This window comes from Mesocricetus auratus, unplaced genomic scaffold (assembly GCF_017639785.1).
Source record: "Mesocricetus auratus isolate SY011 unplaced genomic scaffold, BCM_Maur_2.0 Super-Scaffold_100019, whole genome shotgun sequence".
In the NCBI taxonomy this organism is placed as follows: Eukaryota; Metazoa; Chordata; class Mammalia; order Rodentia; family Cricetidae; genus Mesocricetus; species Mesocricetus auratus.
The window spans coordinates 19,024,049-19,044,337 of NW_024429200.1; the positions used below are offsets into that span (position 1 = coordinate 19,024,049).

The 20,289-nt window shown below is 40.3% G+C and overlaps 1 protein-coding gene across 2 annotated transcripts in view; it reads right to left on the minus strand.

Moving 5' to 3' along the window:
* Positions 1-20,289, minus strand: part of Cped1 (cadherin like and PC-esterase domain containing 1) — a 258,430-nt gene that overhangs the window by 216,044 nt on the left and 22,097 nt on the right. For both annotated transcript variants that reach the window (XM_013119074.3, XM_040728510.1), the window contains exon 2: positions 16,959-17,142. In XM_013119074.3, the coding sequence (XP_012974528.1) occupies positions 16,959-17,142 (184 nt within the window). The remainder of the gene's footprint in view (positions 1-16,958; positions 17,143-20,289) is intronic.

Here is a 20,289-nt window from a genome sequence, read left to right on the forward strand (position 1 = left end):
ATCCAGACACATTTATTTCCAACCATCTTTGGAGGTTTCACTTAAACAATCATAGCACTCCTATGAGGTTTAAGAGGGAAAGTTCTAACATCTAGTTTCAAATCAAGTAGCAAATAACCTAATAAGCTTGCCCAAGGTCATTTAGAAAAGGTTAGAGGGAAGCACGACCCTATGCAATAAAACACAACATTTCAGGAAATAGTAGGGTTAAACAGTTTCCCATTTGAGGTATCTAGACTCCTGTCTTCAAATTTGCTAAGCTTTTTTGGAGCATATACTTGTTTGCAAGTAGATACAGACAGATGGACATTTTAGGTCTAATTGGTGGACAGTCGGTAAGCAATATAAGACAGCCTCTGTGTCTCCTCAGCCTACCACCTACCACCAAGGCTTCTGGACAGAGACACAAGAGCAACCTGAAATACACATTATACCTTCCTCAACTCTGTTCCCTTCAGTCATACATCTTCAGAAGACCTTTGTCCCATAGTAGGTGGAACCCCAAAAGTCACTCACTGGGGGTTTCAATTTAAGGAAGAGAGGGAATCTCAGGGACAGCAATGACTATTACTGGCATGAGAAGTGAATTTGCTTGCACAGTTGACAACGTAGGTACTGGAACACTACGGACAAAAGAGTCAGGAACAGTAGGTCCCAAGTGGTAGTTACAACCTGGACACTATCCCAAGACTCTTGGCATCCAAAATTGGATATATTAAACAAGAAGGGAGCTGAGGAAGGGGTGGACAAGGCTATTGTTGAAGACAAGTTTCACACACTTCACATTTTTTCTGAAACTGGCGATGCTCCCAGAAGCCAAGAGTATATCAGAAGTGTCTCCTGAGGCTAATAATTCTGTCATCTTTGAGATGAAGAATACTCAGCTCAACACAAAACTATGCCAAGTGCTATTAAAGTGGATTGTTCCTACGCATTAAGGAGCATATTATATCCAAAATATTTTAACAGAATTTTGCTAAGTCAGAGTTTCACATGGTATCACAGTATTAGTTTTCTGCCTTTACAGGGGTACTTAGATCCTAGTACACTGTTTCCCCCTAAGCATGTATTACTAAAAATGTCTGTAGCAATCTATTTCCCTGATTTGTCCCCATCTAAAACCATTTTTTTAATTTTATCAACACAGTTTTATGCATAAGATTTACAACTGTTTGATGCTTTTAATTTCTACTCTATTTTTGTCCTAGAAGAAATTTGTTTGCTTCCAAAATATAAGTATTTTCACTTTTATATATAGGCCAGTTTGCTTTCTAAGAACAATCATATCCCACATTTCCTTGGGTAATGCATGAAAACCGCTTTTCCTAGACTCTCTATCAGCCTCGGTGACAGTGCCAGTTTTGGATTTTGCCTTTGCCCAGAATAGAAAGTGTCATGCTATATTTTGAATTGTCTTTCCTGACAGTTTGCGAATTGCAGAGTCTCTTCTTTTGCTTCGGCATTTAAATTTGTTTTTCTATGAATATCTAAATACTAAAATGCTAATTATAAAAGTTTACAAAAATAGTTTTAATTTGCATTTCCCTGATGGATAAGGATGTTGAATGCTTTCCTAAGTGTCTTTCAGCCATTTTAGATTCCTCTATTGAGAATTCTCTATTTAGTTCTGTACTCCACTTTTTAATATGATTATTTGATGTTTTGGAGACTAGCTTCTTGATTTCTTTGTATATTTTGGCAATCAGTCCTTTGTCAGATGTGGGGATAGTGAATATCTTTTCCCATTCTGTGGGCTGCCTTTTTGTCTTGTTGACTGTGTCCTTTGCCTTAAAGAAGCTTCTAAGTTTCAAGAGGTCCCATTTATTAATTGTTGATCTCAGTATCTGTGTTACTGGTGTTATGTTCAGGAAGCAGTCTCCTGTACCAATTCTTTCCAGGGTACCTCCGACTTTCTCTACTAAGAGGTTCAGAGTGGCTGGATTTATGTTAAGGTCCTTGATCCATTTGAACTTAAGTTTTGTGCATGGTGATAGACATGGATCTATTTGCAGTCTTCTACATGCTAGCATCCAGTTATGCCACCATCATTTGTTGAAGATGCTTTCTTTTTTCCATTGTATAGTTTTAGCAACTCTGAGATACCATCTTACTCCTGTCAGAATGACTAAAATAAAAAAACACCAACAACAGTTTATGCTGGAGAGGATGTGGAGAAAGAGGAACACTCCTTCACTGTTGGTGGGAGTGCCAACTTGTACAGCCATTTTAGAAATCAGTATGGCAGTTCCTCAAGAAAATGGGAATTGGTATACCACAAGACCCAGCAATTCCACTCTTAGGCATATAACCAAAAAGTGCACATTCATACAACAAGGACATCTGTTCAACTATGTTCATAGCAGCATTTTTTTTGTAATAGCCAGAACCTGGAAGCAACCTAGATGCCCCTCAAATGAAGAGTAGAGAAAATGTGGCAGATTTACACGATGGAGTACTACTCAGTGGTGGAAAAAATACAATGGGACCTTGAAATTTGCAGGCAAATGGATGGCACTAGAAAAAAAAAACATCCTGAGTGAGGTAACCCAGTCACAAAAAAGACAAACATGCTATGTACTCACTCATATATGGGTTTTAGACAGGGATCAGAGGAGTGTCAGCCTATAGTCCCACTGCCAGAGAGTCTGGGAAACAGAGGACCCTAAGAGAGATATGCATGGTACCCTAGAGAAGGGGAATGGGACAGGATCTCCTGAGCAGATTGGGAGCATGGGGGGAGGGGAGAGGGAGTTGGAAAAAAAAGAGGGGAAGAAAAGGAGGGGAGAGGAGAACATGGGAAAGCAGGAAGTTTGAGTCAGGGGAATTATAGAGGAGAGCAGGATGAGAGATACCATAATAGAGGGAGTCATTATAGGTTTGAAGAGAGATCTGGCACTAGTGAGATATCCAGTGATCTACAAGAATGACACTATCTGGCAAACTAAGCAATAGTGGAGGAGCTACCTTAAATGCCCCTGCCAGATAATGCCGGATAATGAGATTGATGACTACCTTGTATGCCATCTTAGAGCCTTCATCCAGTGGCTGATGGAAGCAGAGACAGATACTCTCAGCTAAACACTGAACTGAACTCCTGGAACCCAGTTACAGAGATGGAGGAGTCATGAGCAAAGGGGTCAAGACCGGGTTGATGAAACCCACAGAGACTACTGACCTGAACAAGGAGGAGCTCATGGACCTCAGACTGATGGCTGAGAGGCCGGCATGGGACTGATCCAGAGCCCCTTATTTTAGGTGTCAGTGAGGATGCTTCAGCAATCTGTGGGGCATTGGGTAGTAGATTAGTATTTATCCCTGGCAGACAAATGAACTTTGGGAGCCTATTCCACATGGAGGAATGCTCTCTCAGCCTGGACACATGGTGGAGGGCCTAGGCCCTGCCCTGGATGATATGACAGGCTTTGGAGATCCCCAATGGAGGGCCTAATCCTCCCTGGGGAGTGGAGTGGGGATTGGGTGGGGAGTTTGAGGGTCTAGTGGGGGGTAGGGAAGGGAGAGGGAGATGGAATTGACCTTTGAAGCAAGTTTGTTTCTAATTTGAATTAAAAAATAGATCTTAAAAAAAAAAGAGAGAGTTGAGCTCAGAATCTGCCAGTTAGCAAGTCTTCCAGAGAGTTCAGCTGTGTACCAAGTCTGAGAATCATGATGCTGGGAACTAAGCGGGTGCTCTACCAACCTATGCTCTTAACAAACATTCAGAAATGGATTCCCGTGGCTCTCTGATGATCAATATGTGGTGCTAGCCAGTGGAAATGCAAGCCTGCCCCACCCGCCACTGATAAGGAAGTGGAATGCTAACAAGATTTTTTAAATTCCAAGAGGTCTCCATTCTAATGGGAATATTTTGTTGCACAAATACTAAGATTCCTATATGACTTTCATAATTTTTCTCAAAAAAGAAAACCAAAAAATCCCTGAAAGAAGTTGTGGCTGTGGAAATATTACTATTAACTTGTTGGTAGACTTTTGGAAAACAGAAATGTTTGGGGAAGCTGCAACAAGTTTCCAGAGAGCCTTCAGTTAGCTGTCTGCAGATGGGTCCCTGAGAACAGCAGGCTTTGCTCTGCCATCTTGCTGAGTTCCATCAGTGTCGATAACTTTATCTTACACTGTACATAAAATGGTGACTTTATCAATGTACATGTAGGTTTATTTTTTCAATTATATACTCACTGAGTACATGCAAGATGCTATGTAGAAAGGCATCGAAGTGAGTAAAAAAAAACATTCTCAATGTATGCTGTGTATATTACAGACGGAAAAACAAAACAGACACGTGAGATTATTTTTAAAATAGCAAAAAAACCTTTTCTAGGCATCAGAGATGTATGGATGAAGTATAAGGAAGTCTCAGATATTTGGTTTACTATTTTCAATTTGAAGAACACTTATGGGGAAATTCATAAGTTTAAGAAATTACATACAGGAAATCCTATGGTCTGTGTATTGTTTGTATGTCCCACAAAAAAATTGCATATTGAAATCCTGGTCCTTACTGTACTGGAGGGAAGTGGTTTGAAATACTTATAAACGGGACCTGTAGGAAGCCCTTAGGTCAAGTGGGAGTCATTCAGTCTTCGGAGAGGATGTGAGAACCAATCTCACACTAACTTCTTGTTTTAGTGTGTGACCCTTCTATTGGAAACACACAAACAAACCAAAACCAACAACCAACAACAAAAGCTAAATTTATACAAGGAGTCCTAGGAAACAAAATCCTGAACAGCAGTGCCTTGTAGAAAGCTTTGAAATGTGATCAAGTAAATTGCTGTATTCCCCCAATCTAAATGCATGCTAATGTCATTAGGGAAAGCATTTTTAAAAAGATGATGATATCTACCTCCATTCCTTTTCCAGCAAGTTCTTATTTAATTTCCTCTAGTGAGACCTGAGCATTGGTTTAAAATATTTTAATTTCCTTAAATTATGCAGAGGTTTGGGCAGGGACATGGAAGCGATTGGATATCCTGGCTTAGAAATCCCTGTATTCCCTGTTAGGAAATACAGGTTTACTTTACTGTACAAATACAGAGGTACACACAGTGAACAGCAGAGCAGCTTCAGGGTGGTGGTGGCAGGAAAGCAAGGACAGGGATGTGGAGCCCTGGCAGAGGCACACCAGACAGGACTCAGTGACAGACATGTGCTGTAGAGGAAGGAGAGAGAGAGTCTCACAATGATTTGTAGACCCTAAGAGGTAGATGGAATATAGAACCGAATACAGAAAAATGTCAGGCAAGAACAGCAGGTATAGGTGGCAAGCTAGCTCATTTTGTGTCACACATGCCCAGACAAGGTACCAAATAAAGGATGTCTGACAGGCACTGAGAACTGTTTGCCTCTCAGAATTCTGCCCACAGAAGGCTGATCAGGACTTAACATAATTTAAGGATTACATTCAATAAGTAAATTATTAAGCTTATAAAGTAGAAAAAATAATGAGATGTCAAGACAAGGAGCAAAAAGAATGGTCTGGATAAATGTCTTGGAGAATACCTATATTTCAAGGAAGAGCACAAGCCAGGCGTTGGTAGTGCAAGCCTTTAATCCCAGCACTTGGGAGGCAGAGGCAGGTGGATCTCTGTGAGTTTGAGGTCAGCCTGGTCTACAGAGTGAAGAAAGAGTACAAAGAATCAGGTGTTTAAAGCATGGAAGAATCAGTTGTGAGTTTCTGCAGTGGTCCGTTTTCTCCAAAAAGAAGCTCCTTTAATGAGGGATAAGATCTACAGTTACTTACGGGTATAAGGGTAAATATTTATAATGTAGTTAGGAATTATGCTGGTTTAGGAAAGTGGCAGTAATACGTTCTCCTCTAAGATCCATGACCTCATTAGCCATAGTTAGTAGACTAATTGTATAGTACCAGGTGTTATTTATCTCCTTTTTAGTGGGTTTAAGGCCAATTAGAGAGCTCTTGGTTACTGCCAAGACAGAAGTGCCACTGTTGCACTGTGAGGGCTATCTTGCTGTGCTGGCCACTGTTGTGGTTCATAGGTATGGCAGCTGGGTTCATAATTATTACTGATTATTGATTACTTTCCTCCCTTAGTAGCTTGCATAGGTCGTTCTAGTACTGTGGAAGCTAATCCTCAGGGAGGAGAATTTCAGGTCAGTTCCAGCTTGAATCCTCTGTGTCCTGTGTCTGAAGTACGAGTGTCCTTCAACAGTGGGACTTACTTTCAACTTTCAGAAGGTAGCCAAGACAAACAGCAATAACCTACATTGTTTTAGGAGTCTGTTAAAGTTCCCTGATACCTGTATCAATGCAGAGAACAACTGACCATGAGGTATCCAGCCCTAAATGATACATCTACAACAGAATCCCTACATGTATGTATGATTCAGGGAACATCATGGAAGAGTGGGCCAGAAGATTGAAAGACTCAGAGAACCAGGAAGTTCACTGTGAGATTAAATCTTCTAGATATGACAGGGAAGCCATATCCATGATATCTCAACAATGTGACTGCCTAAATGAGACCCAAACAAAGACAACACCAACTGATTAGCCAACATGGACACTAAAAACCTCATGGGGTTCCAAACCTAGATGGTTAAGTGCTGGTAGAGAGAATTCATGTTCTGAAGGTGTGAGACCCTAATCGGTTATCCAATATCAAGTGGCAGTCATAAAAACATACACATATAAGCCACACTATAACACAAAAATGAGAAGAAACAAGCTAAGGCAGTGTGAATGAGCCCAAGAGAAAAAGGCTAATCAAATGTCTGCCAGCTCGCCTGTCCCCAGGGCAAAAATGCTCTCCAAACCATCATAATTCACCAGATTTGACGATTCTAGGTTAAGATTAAGAGAACCGAGTGAATTTGCATCAATGCCTAGTGTTATAATTTTAAAATATTGGTATAAATTCGAACATTCACCCATATTATACACTCAAATCTGTTCTTATACCAAAAATATACTCATAAAGGTGGTGGGTGTGGTAAAAAGTCAGCTCAGGGGTGGGGCTTGAGTGGGATCACCAAAGAGAAGATGTCACTTGCCCATAACTCTGCTTCCTCTACTGTAGGTGTACAGAGACTCTGTCTAGAGCTCTTCAGCTAGAAAACATTAAAGCTTTGAAAGGACATCGCAGAGCGATCTTAATTAATCGAGGAAAGGGGAGTCCAAAAGGAGAATGATTTAGGCAGTTTCAGCAGTTCTATGTACTGAGATTAGAAAGTAAAAATGCTACAAATGTTAACAGGTAGCCCGGGAACATGATATGATGTTGCCAAACTCCTAACTTGAAAAAAAATACTTCAAATATTTCAGGCATACATCCGATCACTAATGAGGTGGTTAGTTAATCCTCCTTTGTGAAATGGTCAGACACTATTTGGAGTCCCAGTGTCCCCATCAGTTAATGCATAAACACTGTTCCTTGAAAGGTCCCAGATGAGAGTTTGTTTTTCTTTCTGGGAGTCTGTCCTCAATCTAAATATATACAGATACTATTTATTTTTGCAAATTACATGTGCCATTTAAAGCAGTTTAGTCTAGGGCAAAACCAAACAAAATATTTAATTTATTGTTTCTAAATCTTCCATTCTAAAGCTATATGAAAAGAATAATGCCTTGGAATAAATTACTTATGAAAAGTTCAATGTTACATCTTTAAAAAGAGAGAAAACCTGTAGGTAAAGGGGAATTACACTGAACAAAATAGTTCAGAGAAAATGTCTTCAAAGTATTATTAAATAGGTCCCAGCTTTGGAAAATTCACATACCCAATCTGGTTTCTATGAAGATCAAACAATTACAAAGAAGCTAGGCTTGAGGGAGAAACACTACGATTTCAGTAAACATCTGGTTGCTATTTTCTTTTCAAGAATGAATTCACTTAAGGAAGCAGTTTAATTTTGACTGTGCTTTTACAGAAAGAGAAAGGGAGAGATAGACACTGCCTTTTGTTTCCTTTGTACTGTGGAGGGTAAAGGAAATATCAGCCCAGGAGGTCACTACAAGCTCAACTTTTATAAATAAGAAAGATTTTTGCAAAATTAAAGTAAATTGAACTCGAGTCATAGTATAAAGAAGTCAATGCAGTTAAGGTTACATAAACAGTTTCTTGTGCTCCACTGTGCCAATTAAAGAACAAATTCTGTTTGGTTGTAAATACATCAGTATTTCCGTATGCACTGAGGAAAATAACAATAAACCTGGGCACACAATTACCGTGTGTCATAATGCAATAAAATAGAACAGCATAGCTTTATAAGTTTCTTTGATTCAATTTCTTTCCTTCTTTTCTTTTTTTCTTTCTTCTTAAACCCTGGTCTGATTAAAGTTCAGAAGCACTTCCGGTACCACTCTGAGCCCATTACTCACATAATAAAAAACGCATGTGAGATGTGTTCTAGGCGGAATATCGACCAGGCAAAACACACTGCACCTTTTTAAATATGACCTTTACTCACTTGTCTTCCTGCTAAATAGTTATACAGCAAATTAAAGTCAGGGGAACAGCAGGGTGCAGGTGGGGGGGGGAGGAAACAGAATGAGAAGTTCATTAGACTCAGGTTTTAAGTGGTCAGTGGAAGCACCTGGGATGCACATGTACGAACACCCACAGGGGACCAGCCCCAAACTGGAGCCAGAATAGTGATTTCCTTCCCTTCCTTTCCTTCATTTTTTTCTGTCCATAAAGTGCCAGATCGAAGCTAAGACTAAAAAAAAATGTGCCCCGTTAACAAGAGGTTTAACTTTCATCTCTCCCTCTCCCTCTCCCTCTCCCTCTCCCTCTCCCTCTCCCTCTCCCTCTCCCTCTCCCTCTCCCTCTCCCTCTCCCTCTCTCTCTCTCTCTCTCTCTCTCTCTCTCTCTCTCTCTCTCTCTCACTCTGTCTCTGTGTGTGTGTGTGTGTGAGAGAGAGAGAGACAGAGACAGAGAGAGAGAGAGAGTGTGTGTGTGTGTTATTGTGTGTTATTGCATCACAGGCTGGAAGATGGTCATTCACTAGTCTTCCTACACAATGCAGCAACTCAACTGCATCAAAGACTTTGCTTCTGATCCACCCAAACTTTCTGACTGTGAGAGATGGACTTTTCCATGAAGACAATTCTGATTCAGTTAAAGGTACTCATCCTTAGTCTAAAGTTACTACAAGTAAGCCTTGCAATACAGCCTTTCATTAAAAATGGAAATGCAAAAATATTGGTTCAGCTACATGAGGGCCTCCCAGAAATAGTCTTTGTGATTGGAATAATCTATTTTTTATGTTTATTTTTAATTTTAGTTCTTGCTACAGTCTGATTTCTGCTGCAACTGGAAAAAAATATGCCTTCTCCAAAGATCCATAAATAATTCTGACTTGACAAATAAAAATATATTCTGCCAGATTCTTGAACATATTACTTGGTGTCCACCCTGGAAGCAGGTCAATAACTTTGAGAAAATATCTATTCTCCTTTTAGGCCATTGTACTGATCTGTGAGTTAAGACTTACTAAACAGTACCTGGACGGTATGAAAGCGAGGGATGTGATGGTCCCTCTGTCTTTTGCTTGACTGAAGAATATGTTATGAAAATCCTAGCTCACGAAATGTCTTTTGAAAGGAAAGAGACCAGAAGACAATGAGTCCTTTACATTGTATCAGGAAAGAACTGAAGAGAATGATGCAGAGGACACAGCCAGCCCTGGGGAGCATATGGATGTTTGGACCACTTATTCCTCTTGCTTTCTGGTCCACAAACTCAAAAGCTACATGCTCACTTTCATGTTCTCTTCACTAGAAAACATCTTTAGGCAACACCATTCACTACCTTGTCTTACAGAATAGCAAGCATTCAGAGAATTAACCATCACATCTAAGTAAGTGTCCTCCACAAAAGCTCTGGGACTCTCTGCTTGAGTTTATACTGTCCGGTTTATCTGTCCAAAGTTTAGGGTACCTGCATCTACGTACGTTTGAATTCAACTGACCTCTCTAAAATGCATCAGGCAAAGATGGATGACAAGAGACCCCTGAAAACTCCCTGGCCAAAGAGTACAGTAGTTTTCAGTCTGGACTTAGACGGCATGGAAAGTGCAGGCTCTATGGACAGCCATTGTTACATTTGTGCCATTTTTGTCATAACGCCAGAGTATCCCATGAGTAAATACCAGTGTTCTTCTAAGGATATATAAGAGTAAAAAGCTAGGCCAATGTGAGGTACATGCCTGTAATACCAGGAAGCTGAGGGAAGAGTGTGGGTTTGGGAGTAGCCAAGGTTATATACTAAGTTCTGGGCCAGTCAAAGCTATATATATAAGAACCTATCTCAAAAAATCAAAACAAATAATACATATTTTACAAACTAAATTTTAAGAAAAGTTTCATGAGATACCATACCCAGTCTTGACTCCTAAAGTGATTTACTTTTGTCTTCACTTATTTCTATAGTCAATACATATTTATCTCTATGTAGAAGGAATGATTTTAAGTGATAAGCTGAAAGACATAATTTATGAATTTGGGGAGTTTCCAGACTATGTATATAAACTTAGGATATTCTAAGAAAATGTGTATAAACTTCATGTTTACAACCCAGACTATCCCATGAGAACATGTAGGTTGAGGGCTTCCAACATGAAGAACATCTATACTGTGTGGTTAGGCCACAGTGACACCAGCAGCACACCCTTATGCTAGGTCCAATTTTAAAGCTACCTCCCCACAGAGGAACATCATGTCCTTCTCTCTGTGACTAGATCACACAATATTATCTACCAGTCCTGGAGACCTACTGTAGACTATTCTCAAAGCATTAGTTTGAATATGAGGGAAATAAGGCTTGAGAGATTAAGTAATTTGCCCAGGTTATATAAGCATGAAGAATGCTAAGACAAGCCTAGGGACCTCAACTGTGCTTCAGTCTTAATTCTAAAAATTACATTTTCCATCACCAGAGTCCATCATTCCTCCACAGAGGCAATTTTGGTGGTTAAGCTGTTAGGACTTGGAGTGATTAATACTAATTATCAACTAGATAGGATCTAGAATCACCTAGGGGACAGGCCTATGACTGTGCCTGTGGGGGATTAACGTTACTGTATTAAGTGAGTTGATGTGGGGAGAGGTGCCATTCCCTGGCTGGGATCCTAGACTCTGTAAGTGAGAAATGGGGCTGAGCAGCAACAGCGTCCCTCAGTCTCTGCTTCCTGATGGTGGCTGCCGTGTGAGCATCTGCTGCAAGCTCCCACCGCCTGACTTCCCTACAACAACAGACTGTACCTTGAGTGATGAGAGAAGAAAACCCATTACTCCCTCAGAGTGTTTCAGTGGATGTATTTATCACGGTAACAGGAGAAGGAAGTATTTATCACAGCACCTGCAGATAATTTAAATCTCAGCTATCTTATAGATTCATTTTCAGTACGAACAGTAAAGAAAATTTTGAGTAACCTTTCTACCATGAAGGTTTCAGATGAAGATCAGCAGAGTAAGATGCTAATGTCTGCAGTGACATTCCTTTCTATTCAAACCTGAGCCACTAAACAAACCTTCAAGCTTAGATAAAATCTGAAAACACACACACACAACTGAGTCTGAAATGTGTATATATAACTATTTTCAAATTACAAGTGAATGTAAGTTAAAGTATTAAGTAAGTTGGGTATGGCGGCTCACGCCTATAACCCCAGCACTCAGGAGGCTTACACAAGAAGATTGTTGCAACATTGAAAAGGAAGAGAAAGAAATGAAGGAATAAAGGAGGAATGAAAGCAAAGAAGGAAAGGCAGACACGAAACAGAGAAGGAAGTAGTTTTCTTTCTTCTTTACTATAGTTTTTGTATTAATTAGTGATGGTATCTCTTACCCTATAAACTCAGTCTTTTATCAGCGGTTCCTAAGATCACATTTGGGTAAATTTCTTATTCTTTAGAATGTGACGTGTCAGGTTCAATGTCAATACAAATGCTGAGCAGTGATTATCATATACGTCCTGCAGTCTCTCAAAGCAATGGCTTCACTGTAGCCTACTGTCATGGGATACTCCAGCCCCCTATGAAAGGCTCTGTAAGGAACAGGATATGGAATTTACTTTGCAGTATAATTGTTTCCTGGCCTTTGATTCTTCGCATTACTTTCAATTGTCTATATGAGATTCCTTTTAAAGTTGATTTTATACACATAGATGTATATGTGTTTATATATGTACATATATACATATATGCATACATACATAGATACACACATACATACATATTACTAGGTGGTGTGGGAAACTGGAAGGAGTAGCTGTAACATTTGTTCCTTTCTTCCTGAGAGTAAAACCCTCAGTTGTTGCTCTAGATCTTTGGAAGTTTAACAGCAAAGCTAAGCCCACATTATTGTAGCTAAGAAGGAATATCCAACATAGGTCCTAATCTTATATGTCCATTTTGGTAGTTGTGTTATTATATGCTTTACTGTAATAGAATTCTTTCTGAAAGGTTTATTGCACCTTAAAAAACAAATTACATCAAACCTGGGTTCCAGTTGACAGCTTGTTATTGGATCAAGCTATATCCATTTACCTATCCATATACATCAGTCAAAAAAAGTTTTCTGGAAAGGTACAATAATATAAAATTTAAATTGTAGGACTATGAAATACTCATTGCAACTAATCAACTCTGTTGTAGCCCAACATAATATAAAAACAAAAGGGTGCGATTGTGTTCCAGTTAAGCTCTATTTGCACAAACATGCGACCCTGGCAAGTAAGGCCTTTCCCTTTCCCTTTCTGAATTTCCTCAGAAAGCATTCCATAGAAAACCCTCAAGTAAGAAAACATAGACGTACACACGTACTGCTCTTCAGATACACATGGATAATTCTGATCCATGACAAAAAATTACTCCAAGTCAGAGTCTCTTGGGTCACGTTTTACTTCAACTTCGAGCAAGGAGTAGGGTTTAAAACTTTCAGAAAACATCTACTCTCTTTTAGGCCACCACGCATCGAAGCTCTGATGTCCTAAATAGCACTGGCATGGTCAGAAAGAGAGTAAATGGGTAGCACTTCCCCCTTTTCCGTAGAGAAATGCATGTTTCCCTGAATGCAAGGACATGTGCTCTATATTCAAAAGCAAGGGGTTGGAAGGCCATGAGAGTACATTTTTAGTTAGCTCCAAAAAGACCATTGTCCTTGTGCTGTTCTCAAAGCCAGAGTAAAGATGAGATAATGACTATAAACACCTACTCTGTTAAATTATAAGCAGCACAATGGCTCAGCAGCAAGTATGCTGTTATGTAGTCTCATTTCTAATATGAATCCTGAAAATTGCTGCTCCATGAACCCATCATCCACCTTTTAGATCAGTGTCTCTAACGTGGTTGCATGTAGCAATCATACGTATATGTTCTTAGCATTTACAGTTTGGGTCCCATTCCAGAACTATGAATGAGATAAAATGTTGGCAGGACTTTCATTTGCCTCTTCTCAAATGGGACTAGAGAAAGTGATTAAATCCATTTCACTTGCTAATTAGAAGTAAATATTACAACTGCCCTTAGCAGAGACCGGGAGCAGAAATGACTTACACACACGTATTCTTCCCCAATGGAGTCATCAACTTCTCTTATGCCCCTAGCATGGAATTAGCCCTCAGGAAAGGAACATCTATAATGCTCATACCATAATTTAGAAACTTAAACTGCCAACTTTTCCTTTCTAATGGTATTTATTAAGAAATAGAATTTAAACAACCAAACACACAAACAAATAAAATACAAAACCCAGGGGCTGGAGAGATGACTCAGTGGTTAAGAGCACTGGCTGCTGTCCCAAAGGATGGGAGTTCTATTCCCAGTACACACATGGAGCTCACAACTGTCTGTAACTCAAGTTCCAGGGAGTCTGACATACCTTCTGGCTTATAAGGGCAACATCCACACAAGTGGCAGACAAAACTAAAAGAAGTTACTCTACCACACAGATTACATTAAGTGTGGAATGTTACCTGTCTGGCCCGTGAACCGTTTTATATATTTTTCTAACTTTTGTTATTTTCTATCATCCCACATTTTAAAAATGGCTCTCTGCTAGAAAAAGGCACAAAAAGAGAGGTCAGCAGAGTGATTGGGGTGAAGCCAGGACAAGAGAGAAGAGCAGGTAAAAATAAGTTTTATTTTGTTTTTTTTAAAGGAAAATAGGTCTCACACTTACTTTCTTTTGTCCATGAATGCATTTTATCAACACACCAACCCTGCCCCTGTGCCCTCTGCAGCACGGGTGGGAAGCATCTACCTTGGTTTTAATGTCGTATTTTCAGATTGCAGGTTAGTACCAGAAAGAAAGTGCAATGGCAAAATAAAAGGCATGCAGGACAGCGCTCCAGGCCCTTCTGAGCAGTCTCCCAAGCTGCTCAGCCTGGGGGTTCACACACATCAGTGTAGCTTCCTTCTCTGCTGATGCACAGGAGGCAAAATAACGAGGCAGTAATCCGTGTGCCTGCAAAGGACATACGAGAATTCCGAGCCGAAAACGTATTTCCGTAGTATATAGCATGTGCAATTCAAATATGGCTTATAGGTTAGTTTGGTGGTCCTATAAAATAAGCTATAATGTCCTTTTAAGTTCCATATATGATGTATGTTAGGTTAGAATTATAGGGCTGTTTTATCTCAGGTATTCTCTGCACAGTGCTCCACGGTGAAAAGAAATTAAAGATGAAATCTACACAGCCAAATCAATTTCCATACTTCACATCTTGTGAAATCGATCCTACTGCTGCAGGCAATAGGTGACAGAGTAAAGGAGTGCTACACTGAGCTGGGAAGATGTTTTTTAAAGCTGGGGGAGTGTGGGAAAGGGACCGGAAGCATCATCTACATGACAAACGCTGGTGACATTACACAGTTACAGCTGGTCATAGGCCCAGCAGCTAGTGCAGCTGCCAGATTCTATTGCTTCAAGCTGCCTTTGCACTCTCATACTACTTGGAAGCTGCAAAGTAATCCTCCCTATTTTGTGTCAAACTAACCCACAGATATCAAGAGAAAGAGGCGATGCAACCCAGCTGTTTTGCAGCTGGAGAAATTTTTAAATTGAATTGAAGGTGAAAGGCACAGACAATCCACACTGTATCCACACTAAATCAGTGGTAGCATCAAGACATCACGGGGTATAGGGATTTTAGACCACAGTAGCTTGTCACCAGGCACACTCGAATGCTGGCCACATAGCGAGCAGTGGTAATTCAATCGCCCTACTCAGTGTGGAATGAGACAGATGCTAAACATGTTTTATACTTTCTTTATCCAATTCCCATTCTAATGAGGTTTTGATGATGACGCTTGCAAATGCTCTGCAACTTTAGCTTGTTCCCTTTCCATGGACCCAAATTCAAAGAAGTTCACCAACTTTGCTTTCAGCTGATAGGTAGAGGACCACTGGTTTAGATTTTTAAGCCACTCCTCCAGGACAGAGACCAACATGCAACATTCACAGAGGCCTACTTTACAAACAATACTCTCAACACCTTCCCATCAAATGATTTTCATGGATTCTGATCCCTGAAAGCTTCACCAGCCACGTGTGAAGGGTGATCGAGGTCAGAATCATCCACCATTCTCAGAAACGTTTTTCTAATTTTCTTTCACCCCCATAGGCCAGCAAAGGGAAACCACACTGAATGAGAAGCAAGCTCGTTACCTCATTGGAAGAGTATTGGGGCACCTGAAGCTTACCATTTGCTCTCAAAGAAAACTACCATTGTAAAAAGCAGTTAACTCAAATTGGCTTTTTTTCTGTTTCTTATGGGAAAAACAGGAAAATAAATGCATACACAACCTTTCCACATTTGGAGTCCCACTTCCACAAATCCTTTGGCAAATTTTTTTAGTTCTCTCATGTGCATTGAAAGTGGACAGTTTTGTGTTGTCATTATTCCCTGAAAAAATGCCCAATATATAATGATGATGTGTGTTATATGTATGTTGTATTGTGTATAACAAATGATCTAGAAATAATTTAAAAATATGTGTGTGGGGTTATTTGCAAAGACTACACTATTTTATAAGAGTGACTTGGGTATCTTCAGGGAGCCCTGGAGTCAGTCCTCTGTGGACATTGAGGGATGCCTATGTTGTGTTACGAAAAAACAAGAAAATGTGACTAGCCTATGCTGAGTGCCATTCTGCATCAGTGTTATCTCCCATGAGTTCCATGCAGGATCAATGAGCCACAAGAGACTAAGGCAACGGAGGAACCGAGAGGAAGAACACAGGAAATGGGAGTGGGACTCAGGGTCTCTCATCCATCCTTCCCTCACATCACTGTGGTCTATTTCTTCCCAGAAAGACTCAGTTTCCTTTCTTTGAATGTGGAGAGAGTTCCTTTTTCTTAAGTTTTAGTCAGGCAGTGACAGAGAGTGTTGAATGAGGTCATGAATACGGAGTATAGCGTGGGACCTGCCCTGTTGGAGAGATAGTAGCTGTTACCCTCAGCCTTCTTCACGGACTCAATTTTCTTTCAAATAATTTCTTTAGCCTTGTCTCTTATTTTTCCCTTCAAATGATAGAAATGAAAACACTTGATGACTAATGGCATGTATAATAAATGCCCTTACCACTTTCATATTTAGAACCATCTGTGAATCCCATTTCAACTGGCTTTGCAAAGCAATTTCCAGCACATCCTACTTGCCATCAAGTGAAGTGGCTATTTCCTTAAAATATGGAGCGGTTTGGTGCTAGGCAGAATATGTATTCATGCACATAAACATAAACATTTTTAATGTAGCATTTAAATATGAACTATGTGACTCCAAAATGCTGCCGAAATACAAACAGAATAATTTCAAGAATAAAGAGATCCAACTAAAGAATATTGAGAGAGGTAATGAAAAGAAACAAGGAAGCTAAGCATGTATGATATGAGACACTGGATCGTGGATAAAATCCTGCTCTGTGAAATAGTTTGAGAAGAAGAAATTTAGCAGCATAGAGTTACTTATCATCCTGACCTTGGTCCAACAGCTCCAGGCCCAGGCCAGCACCAAGTCTTTCTTCAACCGTGACAACACTGAAGCCATGCTGACCAAGGAGGTGCTGGAGGGTCTGAAGCTCTGCTCTGCTGTGTGAAGGAGACTGGAGGAGGACAGCCCTTCTGCCGCGACTGCCAAAGTGTGTCTCAATCAACTCTTCAACCTAAGGAAAGAAAGAAAGAAGACATGAAAACTCAAGGTGACAACATAGTGCATTCCCATTGAAGGGCATCATCAACACACTCCAAGGCCGTTCAGGAAGTTATTGTTCCCATTTCCTCCGGGAATGAAACACAGCGACTCTCCATTCACTGACAAGGACGATGAAAATCTCAGGCAAGAGCTGAAGGTCAGCTGAGTAGCTCTAGCTGTTATGGCGAGACGAATGTTTAAAAACACAGAGTTCCTCGGGGGAAACTGCTGCCTGGAAAGACAGGGTAGCTGAAAACAGAAATTAACAGTAATGACTGTCATCAGAGGAGTCCCGACTACTCTACCATCTAATCAGACTTAGGCAAATGTGATATAGGACATGGACTCGGAGAGGATGGGACACTGTAAAAAAGCACTCAGAACTGAAACGCTGTCAGTCTGTCTGTGACGGTGAATGCTGATTGCCAACCTGACAGGGTCTAGAATCCCACGGCACACAAACTTTTGGGCATGGAGGCAAGGGAGTTGCTAAATGGATTAAGCTGAGATGGGAAACCTCGCTACAGTGCTATCAGCATCATTCCGTTGGCTCTGACTTTTGAACTGTACATAAGGAGGAAGCAAGTCAACCATCAGCATTCATTGCTCTCTGTGTCATAAAGCTATACACAATATGACCAGATCTTTCATGCCCTCATTGCCATGCCTTCCCAACAAAGATGGACTGTACCTCCAAACTGTAAGCCAAAGTAAGTTGATTTTGTCTGGTATTTTGTTGCAGGCATGGCAAAAACGACTACTACTCTATTATTTTTCTCAACTACGGTAGATCAAAGCTTGGTGGCATCTTCACGAGCGTGGGGGAGTCTCAAGTGTTTGCCGACAAGAGCTGCTGAGACTCAATAATTCAGGGTTCTTCCCGTAGTAACTTATTGTTATCCCAAATACATGTTCTTCCTTCTCACTACAGTGCTTAGGTTATTCCATGAGTGAAGGGGGTTTTGGGATACACAAGTAGAAAGTGGGAGAAATTTAAATCCATTTATAGTATCTTAGTGGCAGATACTGAGTATTTTTCTGAGACTCAAAAGTGAGCCTTGATAAAATGAAGTTGGTTTATTGTTGAAGGTGATGAAATTGAACAATGGTCAGGCAAGAGATACAAGAGGTCAAAGAAAAGGAGGCCAAAGGGGTGCTGGAAAGGAGGGGAAATCACTTTGAATGTCAGTTATCCATGAGCTTGTCCACTTAGTGGTTTGGAAACATAAGATCTCCATGGTTTTCAGTACTGAATTTTATAAACCATTATTTCCATTAGCAGATTATGCTGATTTCACTTTTTTCCAAAAGTTTGTGTGTGTGTGTGTGTGTGTGTGTGTGTGTGTGTGTGTGTGTGTGTGTGTGGCTATGTGCACTTACTTATGGTGCCTGTGGAGGCCAGGAAAGAGTATCATGTGTCCTGGAGCTGGAGATTCAGGGCTTTGAAAGCCACCTGCCATGAGTGCTGAGATCCAAACTCTTGTCCTCTGGAAGAACAGCACTTGCTGTTAGCCACTGAGGCATCTCTCCTGACCCCAAATCTACTTCTTTGACACACACCACAAGGCTGTAAGAAGCTGCTTTCTGTTGCTGATCACATAACCCAATTATTTCCATACCTAGTTTCCACTTTGCTCTTTATATATCACTTGCTCTATGTATACCATATAAAGGCCTTCTGCCTATAATGTCTTCATCATCTCACCCATCCATCAAAGTCCAAACCATCCCAAAACATTCAGTCGCTACCTATCTTGGACATTTTTAATTGTGTTGCATATTTCTATCAGTATCTTACTCTATCAGTATCTTACTTAGTGTTTGCATTGATGTGACAAAACACCAGGAGCAAAGAAACTTGGGGAGCCACCAGGTTATTTGGTTTATGCTTCCATATCACTGTTCACCATCAACAGAAGTCAGAACAGGAACTACAATAGGGAAGGAACCTGGAGTCCAAAACTGATGCAGAGTCCATGGAGCAGTGCTGCACACAGCGTTGTTTCTTATGGCTTGCTCAGCTTGACTTCTTATAGAACCCAGGACCACAATTCCAGGAGTGGCATCATTCACAATATGCCGAGCTATCATCTCATATCAATCAGTAAGAAAATGCCCTATAGGCTTGCCTACAGCCCAATCTTACTGGAGGCATTTCTCAGTTGAGGATTCCTCCTTGAAGATAGTTGTATCAAATTGACATAGAACTATGTAGCACAATCAATGTTTATGAAGGATTTTGCATCTCTCCCTCATGTCAACACCTACTGAACCTCACTTACTCTGTTGGTTTATCTCTAATCTCTATCCCAGAACACTGTTCATGCCATATACTTAGCAAGTGAGGATATTTAAATCAATGGACTGTAGTGCATAATCAAAATCTTTAACAATATCTATGGAAAGAAGGAATATTCTTAGCAGGGCATGATAACATGTGCCCAATTGCAGCTCACAGGAGGTTGAGGCAAGATGATAAAGAGTCCAAGAGCAGCGAAAAAGTACACAATGAGGCAATCCAAGAAGAGAAAGCAGAAAATGAAGACAAGATGAGGAGGAAGTGTGGTTAGGATGCTTGAGGGAGGAGGAGAAGGAAGCACTTACAACTTAGCTGCAAACTCTTGCTGTCTGCAAATGTGTAGCCGAAGCCTAGTGAAGACCAGAATACAAATTTGTCACCTAGTCTTTCTAGCACTATCTATGTTATCTTTGACAATATCTTTCTTCTGAGAGCTCTACAAGTGTGAAAGAGTGAAGAATTGTAAAGTACTTAGAGCTATGCTTTCCATACAGCAGGTATTGTCTGTGTGCTTTTAAAATAATAATGTATTATAAAGAACAAGGAGCCAAGTAAGTGTTCTGAGTTTGAGCTATGAGTGACACATCCAAGTGTGAGGAGTGTTGCCCAAAGCAATAGAACATAATCAACTTCTATGCATGGCACTTTGGGAAAAACATACTTAAGCAGTGCTTCCTCCTTTCCTAAAAAATATTGCATTTTATGGATGAAGAGATTGTCTGTCCTAGTTTGCTTCCTATTACGGTAATAAAACCCTGACCAAACCAACTGGGGGAAGAAAGAATTTGGATTGGAGACTACAGTCTATCACTGATTACA